Here is an 18,870-nt window from a genome sequence, read left to right as displayed (position 1 = left end):
AGGCCTCTCACTGCCGTGGCCTCTCCCGCTGCGGAGCACAGGCTCTGGACGCGCAGGCTCAGCGGCCACGGCTCACGGGCCCAGCCGCTCCGCAGCATGTGGGATCCTCCCGGACCGGGGCACGAACCCGTGTCCCCTGCATCGGCAGGTGGACTCTCAACCACTGCGCCACCAGGGAAGCCCGATCTGTCAGATTATTGGTTGCATTTCCTCTGTCCGCTGGGGTGGGTTCAGCCTGTGGGGAGGAGTGGTTTGATCTCTAAATCCCAGTCTCCTCCGCCGTTTCCCTTCTGTCAAGGGGCTTTGTTCTTCCTTTCCCGTCGGAAGGTGGCCCTTCCCTTTCTTCCTGTGTCTGAGGACCTCCATCCACCCCAAACGGCGGCTCCGCGTCTCTCTCGTTCTTCCTTTCTCGAGCGTAACTTGAGGCAGCACTCCCTACACGCACACACTTTGTTTTTGGTCGTGTCGTTAGCATTTTTGCCAGTGTAATTTAAGCTCATTCTGGTCTTCAGCGTCTTGAATTGCCACGGCCGCGATATGTTCTTCTTAGGGCCCTTCTCCCGATCCTTTTGTGGAGTCCTTCTGGCCGCTTCCTGGGGCATCACATCAGTGCCTTCAGGTGGCTCTGCATTTTCATCCGCTGAGGTAGTTCGCATTTGTGTCCTTAGAACCTCATTCTGGAAAGCCCTCCCACTGCTCTTGAAGCATCTTTCCTTTTGAGTTTCCGGTCGTGCATATATTCTCTGGGAACTTTTAAAACCAGTTCTTTTACACTTCGGAGTTCAAGCCTGACCACGGGCAGTCTGTCTCGTGGGCACGCACTTCGGAGTCCTCACCCGCTGGACATCCCTGCCCCTGGGCTCTGCCCTTCCCCCAGGTGATCAGAGTTAGACCCTACGTTGCAGTTAGCTCAGCTTCCTGTGAGATTAAATTATCGGCAAGTCATGGACTTCCCTGGTGGTCCAGTGGTTAAGAATCCGCCTTCCAGTGCAGGCGATGTGGGTTCGATCCCTGGTCGGGCAACTAAGATCCCCCATGCCGCGGGCCAGCTAAGCCCAAGCGCCGCAACTACCGAGAGAGCCCGTGCTCCACGATGAAGAGCCCGCCCACCACAACAGAAGATCCCGAGTGCTGCAACTAAGACCCGACGCGGCCAAATACATAAATAAATATGAAAAAAAAATTATCAGCAGGTCAAGGGAAAAGTGTATCCGAGATTCTAAGTGTGTCAGAGATTCTGGTTTTAGTTGGGACTTGCAGCCGCTATCTAGGTTTTTGACAATTCCCTCATTATTTGTCTTCTTGTCATTCTGTGATCGGCATTCCCCATATACATAAACTGTCCCCCAGGTGAGGGCCCAGCCATCGTGCCCTTCTCTCTGCACATGGGGGCCCTTTGGGGGGCTGCCAGGCTGCCCCACATGGCGGGTCACTCCCACGTGTGCTCAGAGCTGTTCCTCTCGAACAGTATTTTGTCTGGAAGTCCTTGCTCACCCACTCTCAGAAACGTGTTTTTGCCCCGACGTGAAATCTCTCGCTAACGCTGTCGGTAACGGTGTTGTGTGGTTTGAGAAATAGGTATTGGAAGCTCTGTCATAGGTTTCCAAACAGCATCTCAGTTTTTTCTTGTTTGAAACTCTGGGCGTTTCTACCACTGTTTTTCTTCTTTCTGTAAGACCTCTGATAGCTTTTACGGTTATCAGTTTAACCGCTTCTCTGGACATTTTTCTAACTTCATGCTCCATTTAAAGGCTTCATTATTTGATCAGCTCGTCTCCAGGCGAATGTATTTCTCAGTCCTTATGAGATACTCACGTATATACACTTTTTATTGTTTTCTAATTATAAACTCTTTTAACTTCTGCATATTTATTTAGAAGTTAGAGAAGATCCAGACATCTAAAACCTAAATGTGATCCAGGGTTTCAAAGAAAACCACTAATATGGTGGTGTATACATGCTTTTTTCCCCTAGATACCAAAATATAGCAAATATTATTTTGGTCTATTAAGCGTTCATCTAGAAATATAATCTTTTTCATTAGCACCAATTATGTAATCGGCTGTTCTTATAAACTCTGAGTTCTGTTGAAATATAACTGAGGCATTTAAAAAATGTAACAGTTTGATTTGAGCAAAAGTTTGTTCAAATCAGGCAGTGCCACAGTGGGAGTGGTCGGGAGACACCAGCCAGGAGCTGAGGGCCAGGCTTTTATAGAGGAGATGCAGAAACAAAGCAGGGAAATTACGTGATTGGCTACAGGTTAAGTGTCACCTTATTTGGGGAGGGTTAGCCCTCTGTGACTGGTTGTCCTGGGTGTGGATTTCTCAACCCTGAGGCGTCTGCAGGCGGAGGCCTGGTTTGCTTAGAGCTTGTCTAATGGTCTCTGATTAAAGCCTGATGGTTTAACTAACTCAACTGTCCTGATCGCACAACAGGAGAAGAGAAGAATCCATCTCTGACGCCCTCCTCTTCGGCCCACCTCCCCAGTCCCTCAGGCGCTGGGAGCATCGTCCCCATATTGTCCTTTGTTCCCAAGCCCCCCAGCCGAGTGGTGCTGGGCCCCAGGCTCCTGGAACACCTTCCTGGAAGGTGGCTTTCCTACACGTCCACTTTAGTGCCCCAGATCCCTAACGACTGTCCCCTTCTTTGTCACTGTGCTGGCTGATGCTTGAGGACCCTTGCTGTTATTCTTGGGTTTCTTTTTTTTTTTTTTTTCCTTTTTTAAAATTTTTTGTTTTGCCCTCTGGATCTTAGTTCTCCGACCAAGGATCAAACCCACGGCCCCTGCATTGGAAGCGCGGAGTCTCAGCCACTGGCCCACCAGGGAAGGCCCATTCTTGGGTTTCTTGACTGGAGCATCCATCTGGGGTTTAAGTGCCCGTTTCCTTCTCTCCTGAACATTCATCCTGAAGTCCCTGCTCATGGCTTCCTTTGCCCCGCGATCTTCCTTCCTCCCAGCTCGTGTTTCGCTGTCAGAAACAAGGGAGTCTGTGGCTTGGCTGTTTCGTTGAAACAGTTTCATCTGAAACTGTTTCGTTGTCTTAAGGAGAAGAAGTTCCTGCCGAGCCGGGTCTGGAAGGTCCAGACCCGTCCGCAGAGCTCGGCCCCCTGGCCTCTGTGGCCTGCAGCCCTGGTGGACGGTCCCCAGAGCAGAGGTGCTTCCAGAGATGTGGCCACACTGAGCTCAGAGCAGAGGGTGGGCTCGGATGAAAGCCCACGTCACCCCTGACAGTGATGACCATTGATGAGCCTTAGGCGATGAGGACAGTACTGATTCCTGTTCCATCAGGTTGGTGTCAGGAACAAACATGGAGACTTGCGGACGCACTGAGCAAGGTTCTTGAGCCCATTGGTGTTTAACCACATCTGGAATCTCACGTGGCCTTTCCCTCTCTCCATGCACGATGCCTCTTGAGCCGCGCGTCCACTGGGGCCAGCACCCCGTCTTCCTCCCCCGGCCCTGCTGTGTTTCCTGTGAGCGCCTGTGTGCCCGCAGGGGTGCGTCTCTGCCGGATGGTGTGAGCTTCTTGCTGCAGGTTCACTGCTGTGATCCCAGAGCCCAGGGCACTGAGGCATCGTATTCGATGCTCAGTAAATACTCGCTTAAGAAACGAGTGATTATCATCAGACGATGGTGTCGGAGGTGGCTTTCCTGTGAACAGCACCTCTTATCGTTGGGAGCCTGACAACATAGATTTTTGATACCAAAGGCCCAGAAGCCTCCCTCTTGCAACGTTCTCTGTGCATCTCAGGGCACAGCAGACCAGAGAAGAAGACCGGCTCGGGTGTGGGTAATGGTGGGTAGTTCAAGTGCGATTCATTTCTCCTTGGGAAGGAGCTCTGACGTGGCGTTTCCATAGTGTCCCCAGCCTCTGCTGTGTGACTAATACAGACTTACTGACTTTATGTTCAGACATTATGTTTATATGTGAAACTCTTTCTGGCTATCTGGTGATGATTTCCTGACCCAAATAGCTTTTTGTTTTCATATGAGATGTGATTTTAAATGATGAAATCTTCTGAAGAGGAATTATGACAGCAAAAACATTATACATCTAGGAATAGTTTCTTGGAAAAACCCACAGGAGAAGAATTATTAAGATTTATGTTAAAAGATATGCCCTTTTCCGTGCATGCTAACATGACATTTTAAAAATTGCTTTGCTGAAGTGTATCTGTTATTAATTCATCCGTAGTTTTCATTTCTGTTGTGTTTTGAGAAACAAAGGTGCCCTTAATGATACATGTCTGAGTTTGCAAAATTCTCTCAAGGGGCTCAGTGTTCTGCTAACATGGAAACACTGGAATATGGTATTCACAGCCTGGCTACTGGACCCTCCATGCCAGTGCCCCATCCCTGCCCACATCCCCCCATCCCAATCCTCGCATCCCCACCCCCACCCCATCCCCACTCCCACCCCATCCTCAGGCCCAGCCCCACCCCACCCCATCCCCTCCCCACCCCCACCCCATCCGCACCCCCCACCCCACCCCCATCCTCACCCCCACCTCCATCCCCACCCCACCCCATCCCCTCCCCCTCCCTATCCCCTCCCCCATCCCCATCCCCTCCCCACCCCCACCCTATCCGCACCCCACCCCACCCCCATCCTCACCCCCACCTCCATCCCCACCCCACCCCATCCCCTCCCCCTCCCTATCCCCTCCCCCATCCCCATCCCCTCCCCACCCCCACCCTATCCGCACCCCACCCCACCCCCATCCTCACCCCCACCTCCATCCCCTCCCCACCCCATCCCCTCCCCCTCCCCCATCCGCACCCCACCCCCACCCCATCCCCTCCCCTCCCCCATCCCCACCCCCATCCGCACCCCATCCCCCAGCCCATCCCCACATATCCCCTGGAAGTCACTGGAGCTGCACTTCATGTGTGTGACCCTTTAGAGGAACAGAGTCATCTTTCTTCTTAATCACTTTCGAGGCTGTTCCCCGAGAGGCATCCAGTTAACTGTTTTCCTGCCATGAGGACTGAGCTTTTAGGAAGAGTCTTTAGCCGTGGTTTCCTGAGATTGAGTTTATCACCGGACTGTGTTCTCAGTAGACCTGTGGGGCCCCGGGGCTCTCATGTGCCTCCTGATGTCCCAGCGGGAACCGCTGAGGACCTGCAAGGCTGGACGTTCTTCCCAGCTCACGTATCAGCCCCAAGACCCCAGGCTCCCTCAGAGGAGGGGCAGATGTGCCAGCAGGTGTGTACTTCCCCCTCACAGGCTGCCGTGTAGATGGAATCACCACTGCCCTGTGGAGTGCAGACTGTCCTCTCCTCCTTCCTCAGCCCTGGGTCCGGCCAGCTTGCTTCCCATCCCCCGTCCTCTGCCAGCTCATCTGTGTCCTGCTCTCGGCACTGGCGCCGTAGGACATGCAGGCTCGGGTACCTGGCCAAGGAATGTGGGACCGTTCACTGCAGTGCACACATGGCCCTACGGAAGGTGAAGGGGTGAAGCAGAAGCCAGAGAGGTGTGGCTGAGGCCCAGCCTGACTAAAGATGCAAGAGAACCTTCCTCAGGAGGGAGGGGAAGGGTTGGGGGGCTGATGCGCCAGCTCTGCAGCCTGAGCCCCCGACAAACAGAAATGGTCCAGCACAGCCTGCCCCTCCCCCCTTCATTCCTGCCCCGGGAGTTACAGGTGCTGTGGGTAGCAATAGCTAAATGGGGCCTGGGGGTGCAGACCCCGTGGGACACTTGTTCATCTGATACATGATTACTTTTGTTTCTTCCTCTTTCTGCCAGCCTGCCTCTAATGAAACTGTGTTATTATGCCTCCCCCTAAGGGACTTCTACTGAGTCTGAACTAACTCAGTGTTCAGGAAAAATTCCTCAGTGTTCTGTCTCATAATTCTGCTTCCCTGTTAGTGGACCTTAATAATCCCAGCTTGCCTGGAGAGTGTTCTAAAGAATCATTTCTCTGAAGTGTTTTCTAATTTTGTGGAGTTTGTTTTTGGCTTTTTGATCAAGGAAGTACTTGCGCAATAGAAATGGTTTGACTTCTGTTACTGTTGGTTTGTTTAATTTCATCAAGCTGGTGACAAGTGAACACTTTGATCAAAACGTCACCCATCCCCTCCATGGACTTCCCTGGCGGCCCGGTGGTTAAGACTCCGCGCTTCCACTGCAGGGGGCGCGAGTTCGATCCCTAGTTGGGGAACTAAGATCCCGCGTGCCGCGCGGCACGGACAAAAAAACACAGACATCACCCCTATAAATGATAAGCGTCAGGTCTGTGGCTGTAGAAATGGGAACAGGTTTATGCTAATTCAGCACACAAGAATTAGAGCTAGGGTAGGCAGAATTTCAGGAAATTAAAGCCATAATCTGAAATTTCCATTTTGTCCCAAAGTGCTACTTTGCCTTCACCAAGCCTGAGAGGTGAATTGGTGGGATTTGGGTTTCACATCATTTTTCTCTGCTTGTCTTACCTCCTCCGTGGAGGATGCCGATGAGCAGTGGAATGTCCAGAACTAGGGAAAATGCCCAGGCAGGTGCGGGGGAGGCCAAGGGCAGGTGAACACACGCCCCCGGGATCCAGACCGAGAGTCCGCAGACACCCACAGGCGCCCCTCGAAAGCTCACATCAGAGCTTGAAACTGCAGCAACAGAACCATGTCTTCGACTCTCGTGCTTTTTTCTTTTTTCTAGAAAGAGAGAAAGGGGCTGTTGAAGCTGCTCTCCGGGGCCTCCACCAAGCGCAAGCCGCGTGGGTCGCCGCCGGCATCGCCCACCCTGGACGTCGAGCCGGGGGCTGAGCTGCTGCCCGGGGCCCCTGGCGCCCCCTGCGCCTGCCCCGGGCCCTGTGATGCCGACACCCCGGCCCCGGCCCCGGCCCCTGCCCCCGGCCCGCAGCGCCGGACCTGCTCCCTGGACTCGGCCCCGGTGGCCCCACCGCCGCGGCAGCCCTGCTCGTCCCTGGGCCCGGCGGCCGGTGACGCGAGGCCTGCGGTCTGTGAAAGGTGAGTCCATGGTCACGGCTGCCGGGGAGCTGGCAGGTCTGTGGCGTCCGAGGGGCCTCACGTCTCCTTCACTGGGTCCGTGCTGACGGCCAGCCTGGCCCCCCTGGGGTGACGGGCTCCCCCTCTGCCGTTCGCTCTGTGTTCTCGCCCCGCGGGGCTGTGACCCCCTTTCCGTCCGTGTCTCCAGCACTGTCCCCAACGGGGCTGTGGGTCACCGCCGCCCTGGTGCCGCTCCTTCTCGTTCCTCGTTCAGGGCCAGCCCTCCGCCCTCATTTCATGTTTGGCATTTTCATCAGAGGTTCACGTCACACCTGCTAGTTGTGAAGCACCTGGAGCATCTGCCCACTCACTTTGGGTGCTTCCTGAGCCAGAGGGCGGCCGAGTTCTCCCCGCCTGACCCCCTCCTGACCCGCTGAGTGGGTTCCAATACCCGCAGGACGACGAGCCCCGTTCCGTGACTGTGGCCCTGAGTCACCGTAATTTACACACGGGAGCCACCCTTTCTGATTCCGCTGCTGGGGCTCTTAGGGGCGCATTAGGAGAGAAAATCGAGTAAATAAGACAAAAACCTACTAGGATCGTATGAATTAGAAACACGGCACAGTACACTAAAAATAGAGGACTGTTTTCCCATAATGCAGAAATATATAAATATGTGCTTTAAAGGTGCCGTCTGTCTCTGTAAGCTTTATTCCCTCTGTCCCTGCATCTCATAAATAAAGCAAATTTCTAGTTTGTGGAGGTGTTGCCTTTGGGGCAGCATTTTCTGTTACTCATTCAAAAACTACTAGAAAGTGTTATACTTTCAAATGACTTAAATTCACCTTAACTCTATTTCAGGTGAACACTTGTACCCACCAAAATCTGAGGCTTTCATTCAGACAACTTGCGGGGGGGCACACTTTATTACTCAAAAATAACCTGGGAAAGAATTCGTCAAACAATCTACGCGCCTTGAGTACAAGGTACACAATTTACTGTGTACTTTTACGGTGAAGTGAAATAACTTCATGTATTTCTGACCCTTATGAAACGAGTTATGAAATGAGACGTCACCCTAAAAAGTGTTTCTGTCCCGCCAATAAAATCGTTGTGTCTTTCCCCTCATCTGTTGGGCTCTCAGTAAAGCTTTGAAATCCTGCCCCAAATTCACGTCATCCTTTATTCCGAGAGCCTCGCTCTTCTCTGCGGTGTTTCTCTGCTTTCCAGGGATCGCACCTGTGTGCCAGTCCGGCAGCTTGCTTGCTTTCTTTCAGTCTCAGGCACTGATGTGCAGTTTCCCTCCGAGCCGTGAGCCTCTCCCCTCCCCTGTCATTTGTGGTGGCGGCGTGACTGTTCCAAGTGACACTTTTCTTCCCCGAGCACACGTTCCTTTCCAGATGCCACATGTGCCCAGTCTGTGAGCTTCTGCATCCCAGCTCCTTCCTCCTTGCTCACAGCAGGCTCCTGCTGTCCAGAGCATCTGCAAAGGAGGGGCCGCCGGTGCAGGCAGGTGACAGCGGTTCAGGGGCAGGCTGCCCCTCAGACGGGGAGCGGAGAGGATTTACTGGTGGGACGGAGGGGGCACGGTGTGCTGGAATCCTCTTCCGGGTGTTGTATAGCACCATTTCCCTCTTTACAAGTGGGAAAGTGCTCTTGGGAGAGAATGTCTGCCCCGCGTTTATATTTTTATAATCCATGTGTTCACTGGAATATTGAATGTAATAGCCAGCCTGACCGACTTCTCCCAGCCCTTCTGCGTTCATACAGCGCGGCTGATGTTATGAATCTGACTTGGATTCTTAGCTCTGCCTGACTATAAAAACAACAGGAAAATGTGCGGAAACAAGCAGAAGAGGAAAACAGTCTATTATCCTGTTGTCCACTGGGAATGAAATTTTTTGGTTACTCAGAAGCTACCGAGGACATCATTTAGGGATTGCCTGTTTCAGTATTTCAGAACTTTCAACATCATAAAAAGTACTTCATGCTAAAAATGCAGGGAAGATTAACTGTCACATTAGTCTAATTCAGGAAGCATTTCATGATCTCAGAGTCCTCGATTCACAATCTAAAACTCACGACTCCAGCCCCCACAAAGCGCAGAAGCCTGAGGTTCTTTTGGTAGAATTTTTCCTGGTAGAATTTCACTGAAATATTTGTCAGTGTCTAACATCGGTCCAGTATGAGATAGGATTCATCTACGGATGAGAATGAGAACAGGAATAAAATTTCCTCTCAAACCATGACCCTGCCCCATAAATCTCAAATGAAAGAATGGGACCAGGGTGCCCAGTGCTGTCAGGCGGAAGAAGCGTTCTCAGGAGAGAAAGACATAAGCATCTCACAATAAGGAAGGAGGAGCCTGGAGGTGTGTTGACAGATCTTGGTGTCAGCTGAGACTGTTCTCTGAGGAACAAAAGGATTCTTCAGTGTTTGTTGGAGAGACTGAAGAAAACAAGCAAGAAATGTTATATCCTGGAGGCAGAATAGAATCGATGACAGTGGAAATAATAGAACAGATGTTTTAGGCTCTCTTTTGGAGGGACTGGGAAAAATATAATTAGGAAATGGCAAAGAGAAAGCAGAAATAAAATATTTCAGAAGGGACGACAAATAAAAGAAAGGGCATGTGACAGTTTTTTTTCCTACTAAAAAGAAAAATTACAGATAAAGGGCTTAAGGAGACACAGCAGGTCATCTCTGTATATTTTTCAGTTTAGGAATTAAACTGATAAAACCACATACCTATAAGCCCATCTGCTGAATTGGCAAAGAACCTCTGATCTTTGATGAGGGATTTTGCTAGAATGCTTAGAAACATACAAATTGGGTAGAGAGAGATTTACAGAAAGGCAGTCGGGCTTAAACAGCATGATTAATTTGAGCCTGTGACAGTGAATCCACTGGGTGAAGCAATGGACATAATTCACTCGGACTTCAAGCAAACTACAAAGCGAGTGAGTTTGGTGTTGCCAGCGAAGTACTTAATTGGAGAGCAGTTTGCTGTCGCAACTGGCAGAAAGCAGTGAAGGACACCCCCAGGCCAGGGAGCTGGACAGGGTGCTTCCCAGAGTCACGGGGTGCAATTTGGGCTAAACCAGGAGAGGCTAGAAACAAAAATGCACCAACTACAGAGAACACGAGAGAGACCAGAAAAATTAAGGAAATAGAAACTTCGTGCTACTAAAAGACTGCAAGTGCTCATCTAGTCAGAAGCCAGATGCCTTAGCCCAGAGCGGGAGGACTGCCCTTGGGATGTCAGCGAAGCTTCTTGATACAGCAAGCGTCTTTTTCTCAAATTCCACCCTGGTCATTATCACCAAAAATTCATTTAGTGTCACACAGCCACCAAGAGGCCGAGGCCTATTCAGGGCCAGGTCTGTGAGCCACTCTGTACGTCCCGCAGTGACCCCAGGGCTCTGTCCAGAGGGGGCAGGAGATGCGTCCCAGCAGCCAAGCACTGTGCAGGTTTGGGTGGTTTTTCCTCTTTCTCGCTTTCCTTTCTTGCTTTCTCTCTCCCTTTCCCTTCCTCCGTTCCACCCTCCCTTCCTTCCTTCCTTCCTTTTCTTTCTTTCTTTGCTTTCTTTCATCTTTCCATTAAGTTTTAAATTCACTTATCTTAATTTTTAAATTGTGATCAAATACCATTTTTACCATTTTTTCCAAGTGTACAATTCAGTAGCGTTAAGTACGTTCACATTGTTGTAGAACCATCACCACTGTCCATCATCCCATTCAGCACTAACTCCCCGTGCCCTCCTCTCTCGGCCCCTGCCAGCCCCCATTCTACTTTCTGACTGCATGAGTTTGTTCTGCAAACCTCACAAGTGAAATCGTATATTTGTTCCTTTGCGTGCGGCTTATTTCACTTAGCATAATGTTTTTAAGATTCATCCACGTTGTAACCTCTGAATGTCAGAATTTCATTCCTTTTTGAGGAGCTTTGTCCATTTAAAAAGTAGTTTTCCTATACGATCAGGACTTTTATTTTTGTCATTCGGCATGCTTATTAAGAATGACCATATGGGGCTTGCCTGGTGGCGCAGTGGTTGGGAGTCCGCCTGCCGATGCAGGGCACACGGGTTCGTGCCCCGGTCCGGGAAGATCCCACATGCCGCGGAGCGGCTGGGCCCGTGAGCCATGGCCGCTGAGCCTGCGCGTCCGGAGCCTGTGCTCCGCAACGGGAGAAGCCGCAACAATGAGAGGCCCGCGTACAGCAAAAAAAAAAAAAAAAAAAAAAAAAGAATGACCATGTGTATGTACTGTGTTCGGTGGTATGAGGTGTATACGGTGAGTTTACCATCACTTCGCCCCTGAAGCAGCTCATGTTTTGGCCGAATGCATGAGGCCGGCATGCCAGTGCGAAGTGCCGAGGCTTCTGGAATCTGGTCAGGTGTGAAGTTACCTGCAGCCGTGGGGCAGGTGGGAGCCAGGCTTTGAGAGGCCTGTCAGGCGTGGGCGGGCGCGGAGGTTGTCTGAGAGAGTCCCCAGGGGACCACATGAGCCAAGACATGGGGTGGGGAGAGAGGCCACGCCTGGGGGAGTGTCCCCGTGTGGAGGCGTGCTTGGCACATTTGTGGGGATAATAGTAGCTGTAGCTATAAAGAGAGACTGAGGCCGGTCACTGAGGGCTTCACACACCAGGCTGAGGAATAACCTAACTGAGAGGCGCTGGGAAGCCGAAAGGAGTTTTGAGCCAGAAATAGCTACAAATAGAGCTGGCAGTTAAAGTTAGTATTTTGCTTCTTTGCAAAATGGAATGGGGACAGGAGGAGATTGAGGCGGGAGGACAGGCAGGCTGTTTGGTCAGGTGGGAGGGGACGCAGCGGCGTGGCCGGAGTGCAGACTTGCAGGTGGACCCCAGGTCCCGCGGCGGCCACGGGAAAGAAGTGTGGCCCCTGAGGCTCAGGGCTGCCCAGCGTCCCTGCTCAGATCCAGCCGAGCCTCTTCCGGGGGCCCGACGGCTGTGCTCTCATCTGCCGGGGGTTGCTGAACGTCCACTTGGCAAAGCTCCTCCACACCTGAGACGGTGGCCGGCTGGGCCCATTGTTGGCCTTGAGCGGCTGCCTTGGAAACCTGGTGCAGACACCCTCGAGGCACATCCAGCATCTGAGCAGAGTCTCCGCTGCACCGGCTGGTCTCCCTACACCCCGAGGTCGCAGTTCCCACTCATATCAGCCCTGGAGGCCCGTCCCTTAGCGGTGAAAATCCACTGCCCTGGGGGCTTGGCAGGAAGATCGTGGTCTTAGCCTAGCAGCGATTCTAGTTCAGGAAACGTTTGACAAAATTGGTTTAGTACCGTTTTTAAAATGCACATATTAGAACTATTCACTTTTTTCAAGAAATGTTTTTGTTCCATTTCACCTGTAAGGCAGCTGGCAGAGGACCGGTGGGGATACATTTCATCAGAGAGCTACTGTGAATATGATTTGAGTCACTTGTACGCTTCTTTCCATAATTATAAAGTTTTGTTCAAATTTCAACTTGCCCCAAGTGGCAGCTTGGATTTTTTTTTAAATTTTTTTAAATATTTATTTATTTGGCTGCATCGGGTCTTAGTTGCGGCACACGAGCTCTTCGTTGTGTCGTGCAGGCTCCTCTCTCGCTGTGGTGCGCGGGTTCCAGAGCTCCAGAGCACACAAGCTCAGTAGTTGTGGCGCGCGGGCTTAGTTGCTCCACGGCACGTGGGATCTTAGTTCCCCGACCAGGGATCGAACCCGCGTCCCCTGCCCTGGAAGGGCAGAGTCTTAACCACTGGGCCGCCAGGGAAGTCCCGGCGGCATGAGCTTTCACGTGGATCTTCAGCCTGTTGGCATCAGAGTTGAGAAGTCTTCTCATCTGGGTTCCTTCCTTCAGGTTAGTCCACAGTGGGAAGCTGTCAGAGAAGGGGTTCCAGAGCCCTAACTCTGCCGTTCTAAAGTTTGTCAGTGTGTTGTCTCAGTGAGTCGTTCCTGGGTAGAGGCGGCTGTCGGTCGCCTCCTTGCAGCGCCAGGCCCCCGCCCGCCCTAGCCGGAGCCCCACGATCGTGCTGCGGGCTAGCACTTGGGGTATCAGCTCTGTGACAGACACCATGCTGGGTGCGTCCCACCTGTGTTCTCCACACATCACCTGATGCCACCTGCTCTGGCCCCTGCGGCCCTAGTTCACAGATGAGAACCCCGAGGCCCAAGCGGAGATGGCCGCCCACGGTGAAGCTGCTCTGAGTGGCCCCAAAGGCTGCGTGGACCCCAGGCCCACTTCTCCCACGAGGCCAGGCCTCCCCCACCTCCTCCAAGCTTGACTGAAGCCTGTCGGTACTCACGTTGCAGTTTTCTGGACCTTTCTTGAGATAATCAGGCAGCCTCTGTGCCACGCTTCTGCTCCAGACCCTGGAGGATGGTTTGGCTCGCGAGCCCAGGGTTGCTGGGAAATGGTGTGGGTGGCCCCTGGGCCTTTGCAGAGATGCCTTTTTTTAATAGAGTCATAGCCTGGGGCTCTTCCTCAGGTCTTAACATGAGTGGATTCTGGGTTTTATGGAATGGAGGCTGGTGAAACTAGCAATCTTCCAAAAGGACCGGGCTCAGATGGCTTTCATGAGTTTAGGGCAGTTCTGTAGAATCGGTTCTGATGACCAACTCTTCACCCATGACGTTCTCTACTTGCCGTTAAGAGTAATTCCTGTGAGGCTCTAAATTCATTTTCTGACGTTGAGACCCAAAGGAGAGTAGAAACCCAACCACTTTTGTAGCTGAAGACTGACTAATTAGCGTGAGACAGGGAGAGATGATTAGTTATCCTTTGCTGTATAACACATCACCCCCAAAACTCAGTGGCTTAGAATAACTGTAAATACGTATTATTTCATAGTGCTGTGGGTTGAGAATTTGGGGGTAGCTTACCTGGGTGATTCTGGCTTAGGCTGTGTGTTAGGATGAGTGTCCAGATGGCAGCCTGAGCTGCAGTTGTGTAAAGGTTTGACTGGGGCTGGAAGACCCCTTTCAAGGTGGTCCCGCTGGCTTATGGGAAGAGACGTCTGTTACCCGGCGTGTGGTCCTGTCCACAGGGTGATGAGTCAGCTGACAGTGTGGGACTGGTTTCCCGGGAGACAGCGGGGTGGGAGCCGCACGCCCGTTAGGACCTCACCTCAGGACCAGAGACCGTCATTTTCACAGGATTCTGTTGGTCACACAGGTGGGCGGAGACCACACAGACTGTGAAAAACAGCTCACCTCCCTCTGGCTTCCCTGGCTCTTAACCATAATTTTGCAGAAGGATACGAAGAAGCATGGAAGCAGGGGGTAGATGACCTTAAACCAGCAAGGCTTCTGGAATCTTTCCGTAATAACTACATATTTTTCCACTGATACTTGAGTTGAGAACCAGTGGAGAAACAGACACAGATGTCAGACCAACTGAGTTCTGAATGCCGGCCTCCTTGCTGGTGGTGGTGGATTGAACTGGTGGTCTCCGTCCTCCCCTCCCTGTGTGGACCTTGGGACAACCTGCCCCAGGGAGAATTGGGGTGTTTAGGGCAGGATTTCCTCAATCAGCCCCTGGTCAGTTGTGGACCATTATGCACATCCAAACATTGTTCATGCCAAGTCTCTACTCAACAGGGGACGGTGGCATTTTGAGTCATTTTACCAACATTATAGGCAGACTTGTGCTCCGTCCTGTTCTGTCAGCGTCTCAGGCGTGTGCACTGGCTTTGCTCAACTCTGAGCAGCTGTGACTAAGCCCACTCTGTCTCTCCCCCCCACTCCTCCTTGCTTCCCCTCCCTCCTTCTCCTCTCTCTCCCCCATCTCTCTCTTTCTCCCCCATCTCCCCCCCATCTCTCTCTCTCTCTCCCCCCCATCTCCTCCCATCTCTCTCTCCCCCCCATCTCTCTTCCCCGCTCCATCTCTTTCTCCCTCACTCCCCCCCTCTCTTGCAGGCACCGGGTGGTGGTTTCCTACCCCCCGCAGAGTGAGGCAGAACTGGAACTCAAGGAGGGCGACATCGTGTTTGTGCACAGGAAGCGGGAGGACGGCTGGTTCAAGGGCACGCTGCAGCGGAACGGGAAGACGGGCCTCTTCCCCGGGAGCTTCGTGGAAAACATCTGAGGAGCCGCCGGGGGCTGGACCTGGCCTATCACGGCATCCGTCACAAGGCCCACAGGGCCCCGGGGCGGCAGGACCAGGGTGCGTGCCGTGTGCCTGGTCCTGTCCGATTCACTCCACAGAGGAACCTTTCCTAAAGAGATATCTAGCTGAGACAGACACCTGTTTACAAGGCTTAACTAATTTATTTGCTTTTTTAAACTTGAATTTTTCTTGTAATAGATAAATTCTTTGGATTATGATTTTAAGAAATTATTAATTTATGAAATGATAGCCAAGGAGAAGCTGGAGGATCCCCTGTCGGGAGCAAAAGCGTGTCCTTGACGCAGAGGCAGCCCCTGCCCCCCCGGGCTTCACCTCGGCTTCTTTGAGTCAGAGATGCCCGTTCTCGGGTTTGGTTGTCTCTTTGGGAAACCAGGACACGCAAGTGAGTCCGTGTCGCTGAGGGACCCCGGGGTAGCGAGGCAGGAGCCTCTCTCTCTGGTTGGGGTCGGGAATCACTCCAAGACCTGGTCCTCAGTTTAACCTTGAAGGTCTCTGATTCCCTAGAATAAGGAAGAATAAAGCACAGCCCTCGGACAGCATGTGTTCAGAAATAGATTTAGTTTCATAACGGAGCAGCTCAGCTCGGTGGCTGGAAGTTGAAGAACCGAGGTTGCCAGCTGTCTGAGGATGGCTCTGAATGTCATCGCGCTGTCACCCTGGGGACCTGCCTGTGCAGTCATGCAGGAGGGACCCTGCGAGGCGGCCCAGGCGTCCGTGTGGCGCTTCCCACACCCCCGCCCCCGAGGGTGGTGGACCCCCCGCACAGAGGCCACAGGTGATGCCCACGCGCCTGGGCTGGACTGGGCAGCCCCTCCTCTGCCCCAAACCAGGCCCTCTCCGGCTGTGACCCGGGCTCCCTGTCCCTCCAGGTGGCTGCAGGCGGGGCCTCAGGGCGGCGCCCCCCTTGCAGGGTGGTGGGTGCAGGTGGGCGGAGCCCGCATCCTGCAGCCCCGCCCTGACAGCCCACCTTCACCCTGTCGGGCCCCGCAGCCTGGGTCAGGGCCGCCCTCCAAACAGAACCAGGGAATTGGGCTTGGCGATGTCAGAGACCGTGGCCACAGTTTTCTCATGAAAAAGCAGACGCAAAACCCTTTTTCATTTTTTACTTTTAAGAATTGCAGCTGGGGAATCAAAACATGGCCTGCGCGTCTTCTCGCAGTAGCTAGCGGCTTCATGATCTTAAAGAGATCCATTACGTGGTTGAAACGAAATCATTCCTAAATTAACCATTTGTTTTTATAAGACACTGTATATTATGTTCCTGTGTATTGAATTTTTTTAAAAAATACTTTACTGGGATATTCATGTAATATATAAAGTTTTGGTGAAATGAAATTTAGCTAGAAACAAAGCTGCCATCAGCTTTCATCTGTGTAAGTTGACACCAATGTGTCATAATATTCTTTATTTTGGGAAATTAGTGTATTTTATAAAAATTTTAAAAAGTAAGAAGACTACTACTCCAGGATAAGATCATTTTTTTACCTGTCTTTTCTCCATATTTTAAGCTATGTGATTGAAGTACCTCTGTTAATAGTTTCCTGGTATGAAGTTGGTTAAAATTTCATCTGTTAATAGATCACTTAGATAATATAATGTATGGGTTTTCTGTTGGTTTTTTGGGCACTGTAGATGGAGATTTTGTAACAAGGGCTTGTTACACGGCGATTGAGGTAATGATAAAATTGCAATTTATTGTTCCTTTTCATGTTAATCATTTGAAGACTGGAGAAAAGGTTCAAGATTAAAATTTGATGTTCAGCCTTTATGCATCCATTGTGTCCATCCTTAAAGTTTTTCTTTTTTTGTTTTAAACATGGCATAGTTTCTACGGCATAAAAATTCTTTGCATGTTCCTCAGACAGATGGCATCTACAATAATCCACAGTTTACCTCTCCAGCCAACAAACCTTATTTATTAAGGTTTCCCCAGAGAGTTTACAGTCTTAAAAGAGAGCGTGTGGAGTCTCAACCAGGGGCTGCACTGCTTTCCCCCTTCACGGTGGCTAAACCGTCCGGTGACTCTGGAAGTTTCTTCTTGGCCACAGAAGGGAGTACCAGACCTAAACCAGCCGTGCCGTAGCCTGCAGGTCTCGCAAGGCGTGGGCCCATCATCTTCACACTCGCTGTGATTTTAACCCCCACGGAAAGCCAGCAAGTCGTAAGTTTAAAAAGATTGCGTCTATCGGGTTAAAAAAGTATTTTCCTAATTTAACTTTCAGTTGCTATCAAATTGTCAGAATTAAGAATCAGGAATTGTAGGTTGTATGAGAGCTTTTGCCGGAAGCTACCTTTGTAACCACCTGGGCAAGTCGGTGATCATTTAGTTTCCCCCTGTGAAAAGCGCTATTTTAACACGTGCACTATTTTCACCTCTGCTTTCAGATATTTCACTACACTCTCCTGGGGTGTATGCACGAGCCTTTGCTGTGTCTAATCAGATTTAGAAAGGACAAGTTAAGGTGGTGTTTCCAACTGCGGTGCATGTAATTTTCTATTCCTAATGAGAACAGGACAGTGTTTTCCTGCCTCCAGAGAAGCTCAGGTGAACATTTCAATCCAGAGCTCCACACATTAGGATTCAAGTTTGGAAAGCGCTTTTAGTAGAGGTTAGACTAAGTTGTACAACTTGTTGTGTGTATCCATGTGAAATTTTTAAAAACTGTTTTGAACCAGTTAAGCTATGTTCTTAGCGAGGTAGCATCCTATTTGAATTGCTTTTTTCCAAGAAAAAGAATATGCCAACCAACCGCAGTGACAGAGGGGGTGTCACACAAGACTCGCCGTGTCCAGCTGAGCACAGGCTGGCCCTTCCCTGACTCCTGTGAACGCCCGGCTCTGTTCTTGGTGGTAAGTGATTCTCACCAGAGACCAGAAGGAACTGTTGGGGTGGCCTGTGTGAACTACGAATGCCTTAAAATACCCTCCCTCTTTTACAGAGGAATGTTTCTCTCATTTCTCTTGTCTTTCTGTTAATAACTTGTCATAACTTTTTGACTTGGCTATTTAAATTTCCATCCTAAACAGCACCTTAAGCTCACTGAATGCAAATTCTTGTTGCTCTGCAGCCACGCAGACCCCAGGAACCTTGATGGAAAGACCTGCATGTGGCAGTGGTCTTCAAGTCACCATACTATGGTTACAGGTCAGACTACTTGAGTGATGTCCTTAAGTCTCCAGAGGTAGCAGAGTGGTCAGTGAGCCAGCTGCCACTGCTATGGCCCACAACGTAGAGAGGAAATTCGGTTCCAGAAGGCTTTGACCTTGAGTTGAATCTTTCCGGGTATGAGACCTTTGTAAAAGTCCCAGAAGGAACCAGGAGAGACCTTCCTATATGTGACTCAAAAACCAGAAGCCGTAAAAAGGAAAACATGGATACCTTCAACTACAGAAAAAATACCTACGTGACAAAAGACCTTAATCAAAGTCAAAAGAAAATAATAGAAAAAATTTTTGTAACTCCTGTGACAGGCAAGGAGAATTTCCTTCATATATAAAGAGCTCCTGGGACTCAATAAGAGTAAGAATGAAAATCCAAAAGTAAAACTGACCAAGAATATGGGACAGAAACTGCCAGTGCCCTCCCAATACCCAGTGCCCTCTTCTCCCTTATTAACTGATTCCCGGGCAACGCCCTCAGTTAAAAAGCCCCATTTTCCAGTTTCCTTCAGACACAGCCACGTTACTGAGTTGTTGCTGAAACAGAAGCTAAATGTCAAAGGGGGCTTCTGTGAGGCTTCTTAAAAGGAAGGAGGCACACACCCTGTGGCCGTTTTCTTTTTCCTTCTTGTAGCCTG

General features: G+C 51.0%; 1 protein-coding gene across 9 annotated transcripts in view; it reads left to right on the top strand.

The window, feature by feature from the left end:
- SH3RF1 (SH3 domain containing ring finger 1) overlaps positions 1–16,845 on the top strand; it is a 159,412-nt gene extending 142,567 nt beyond the window's left edge. For all 9 annotated transcript variants that reach the window (XM_079926335.1, XM_079926338.1, XM_079926341.1 and 6 more), the window contains 2 exons: positions 6,657–6,967; positions 14,863–16,845. In XM_079926335.1, coding sequence (XP_079782461.1) covers positions 6,657–6,967; positions 14,863–15,031 — 480 coding nt within the window. In that variant the 3' untranslated portion in view covers positions 15,032–16,845. The remainder of the gene's footprint in view (positions 1–6,656; positions 6,968–14,862) is intronic.
- Positions 16,846–18,870: the final 2,025 nt, after the last annotated feature.

This window comes from Stenella coeruleoalba (assembly GCF_951394435.1).
Source record: "Stenella coeruleoalba genome assembly, chromosome: 7".
Taxonomy (NCBI): Eukaryota; Metazoa; Chordata; class Mammalia; order Artiodactyla; family Delphinidae; genus Stenella; species Stenella coeruleoalba.
The sequence above is the reverse complement of the archived record's forward strand: the minus strand, read 5'-3'. Positions and strand labels throughout refer to the sequence as shown.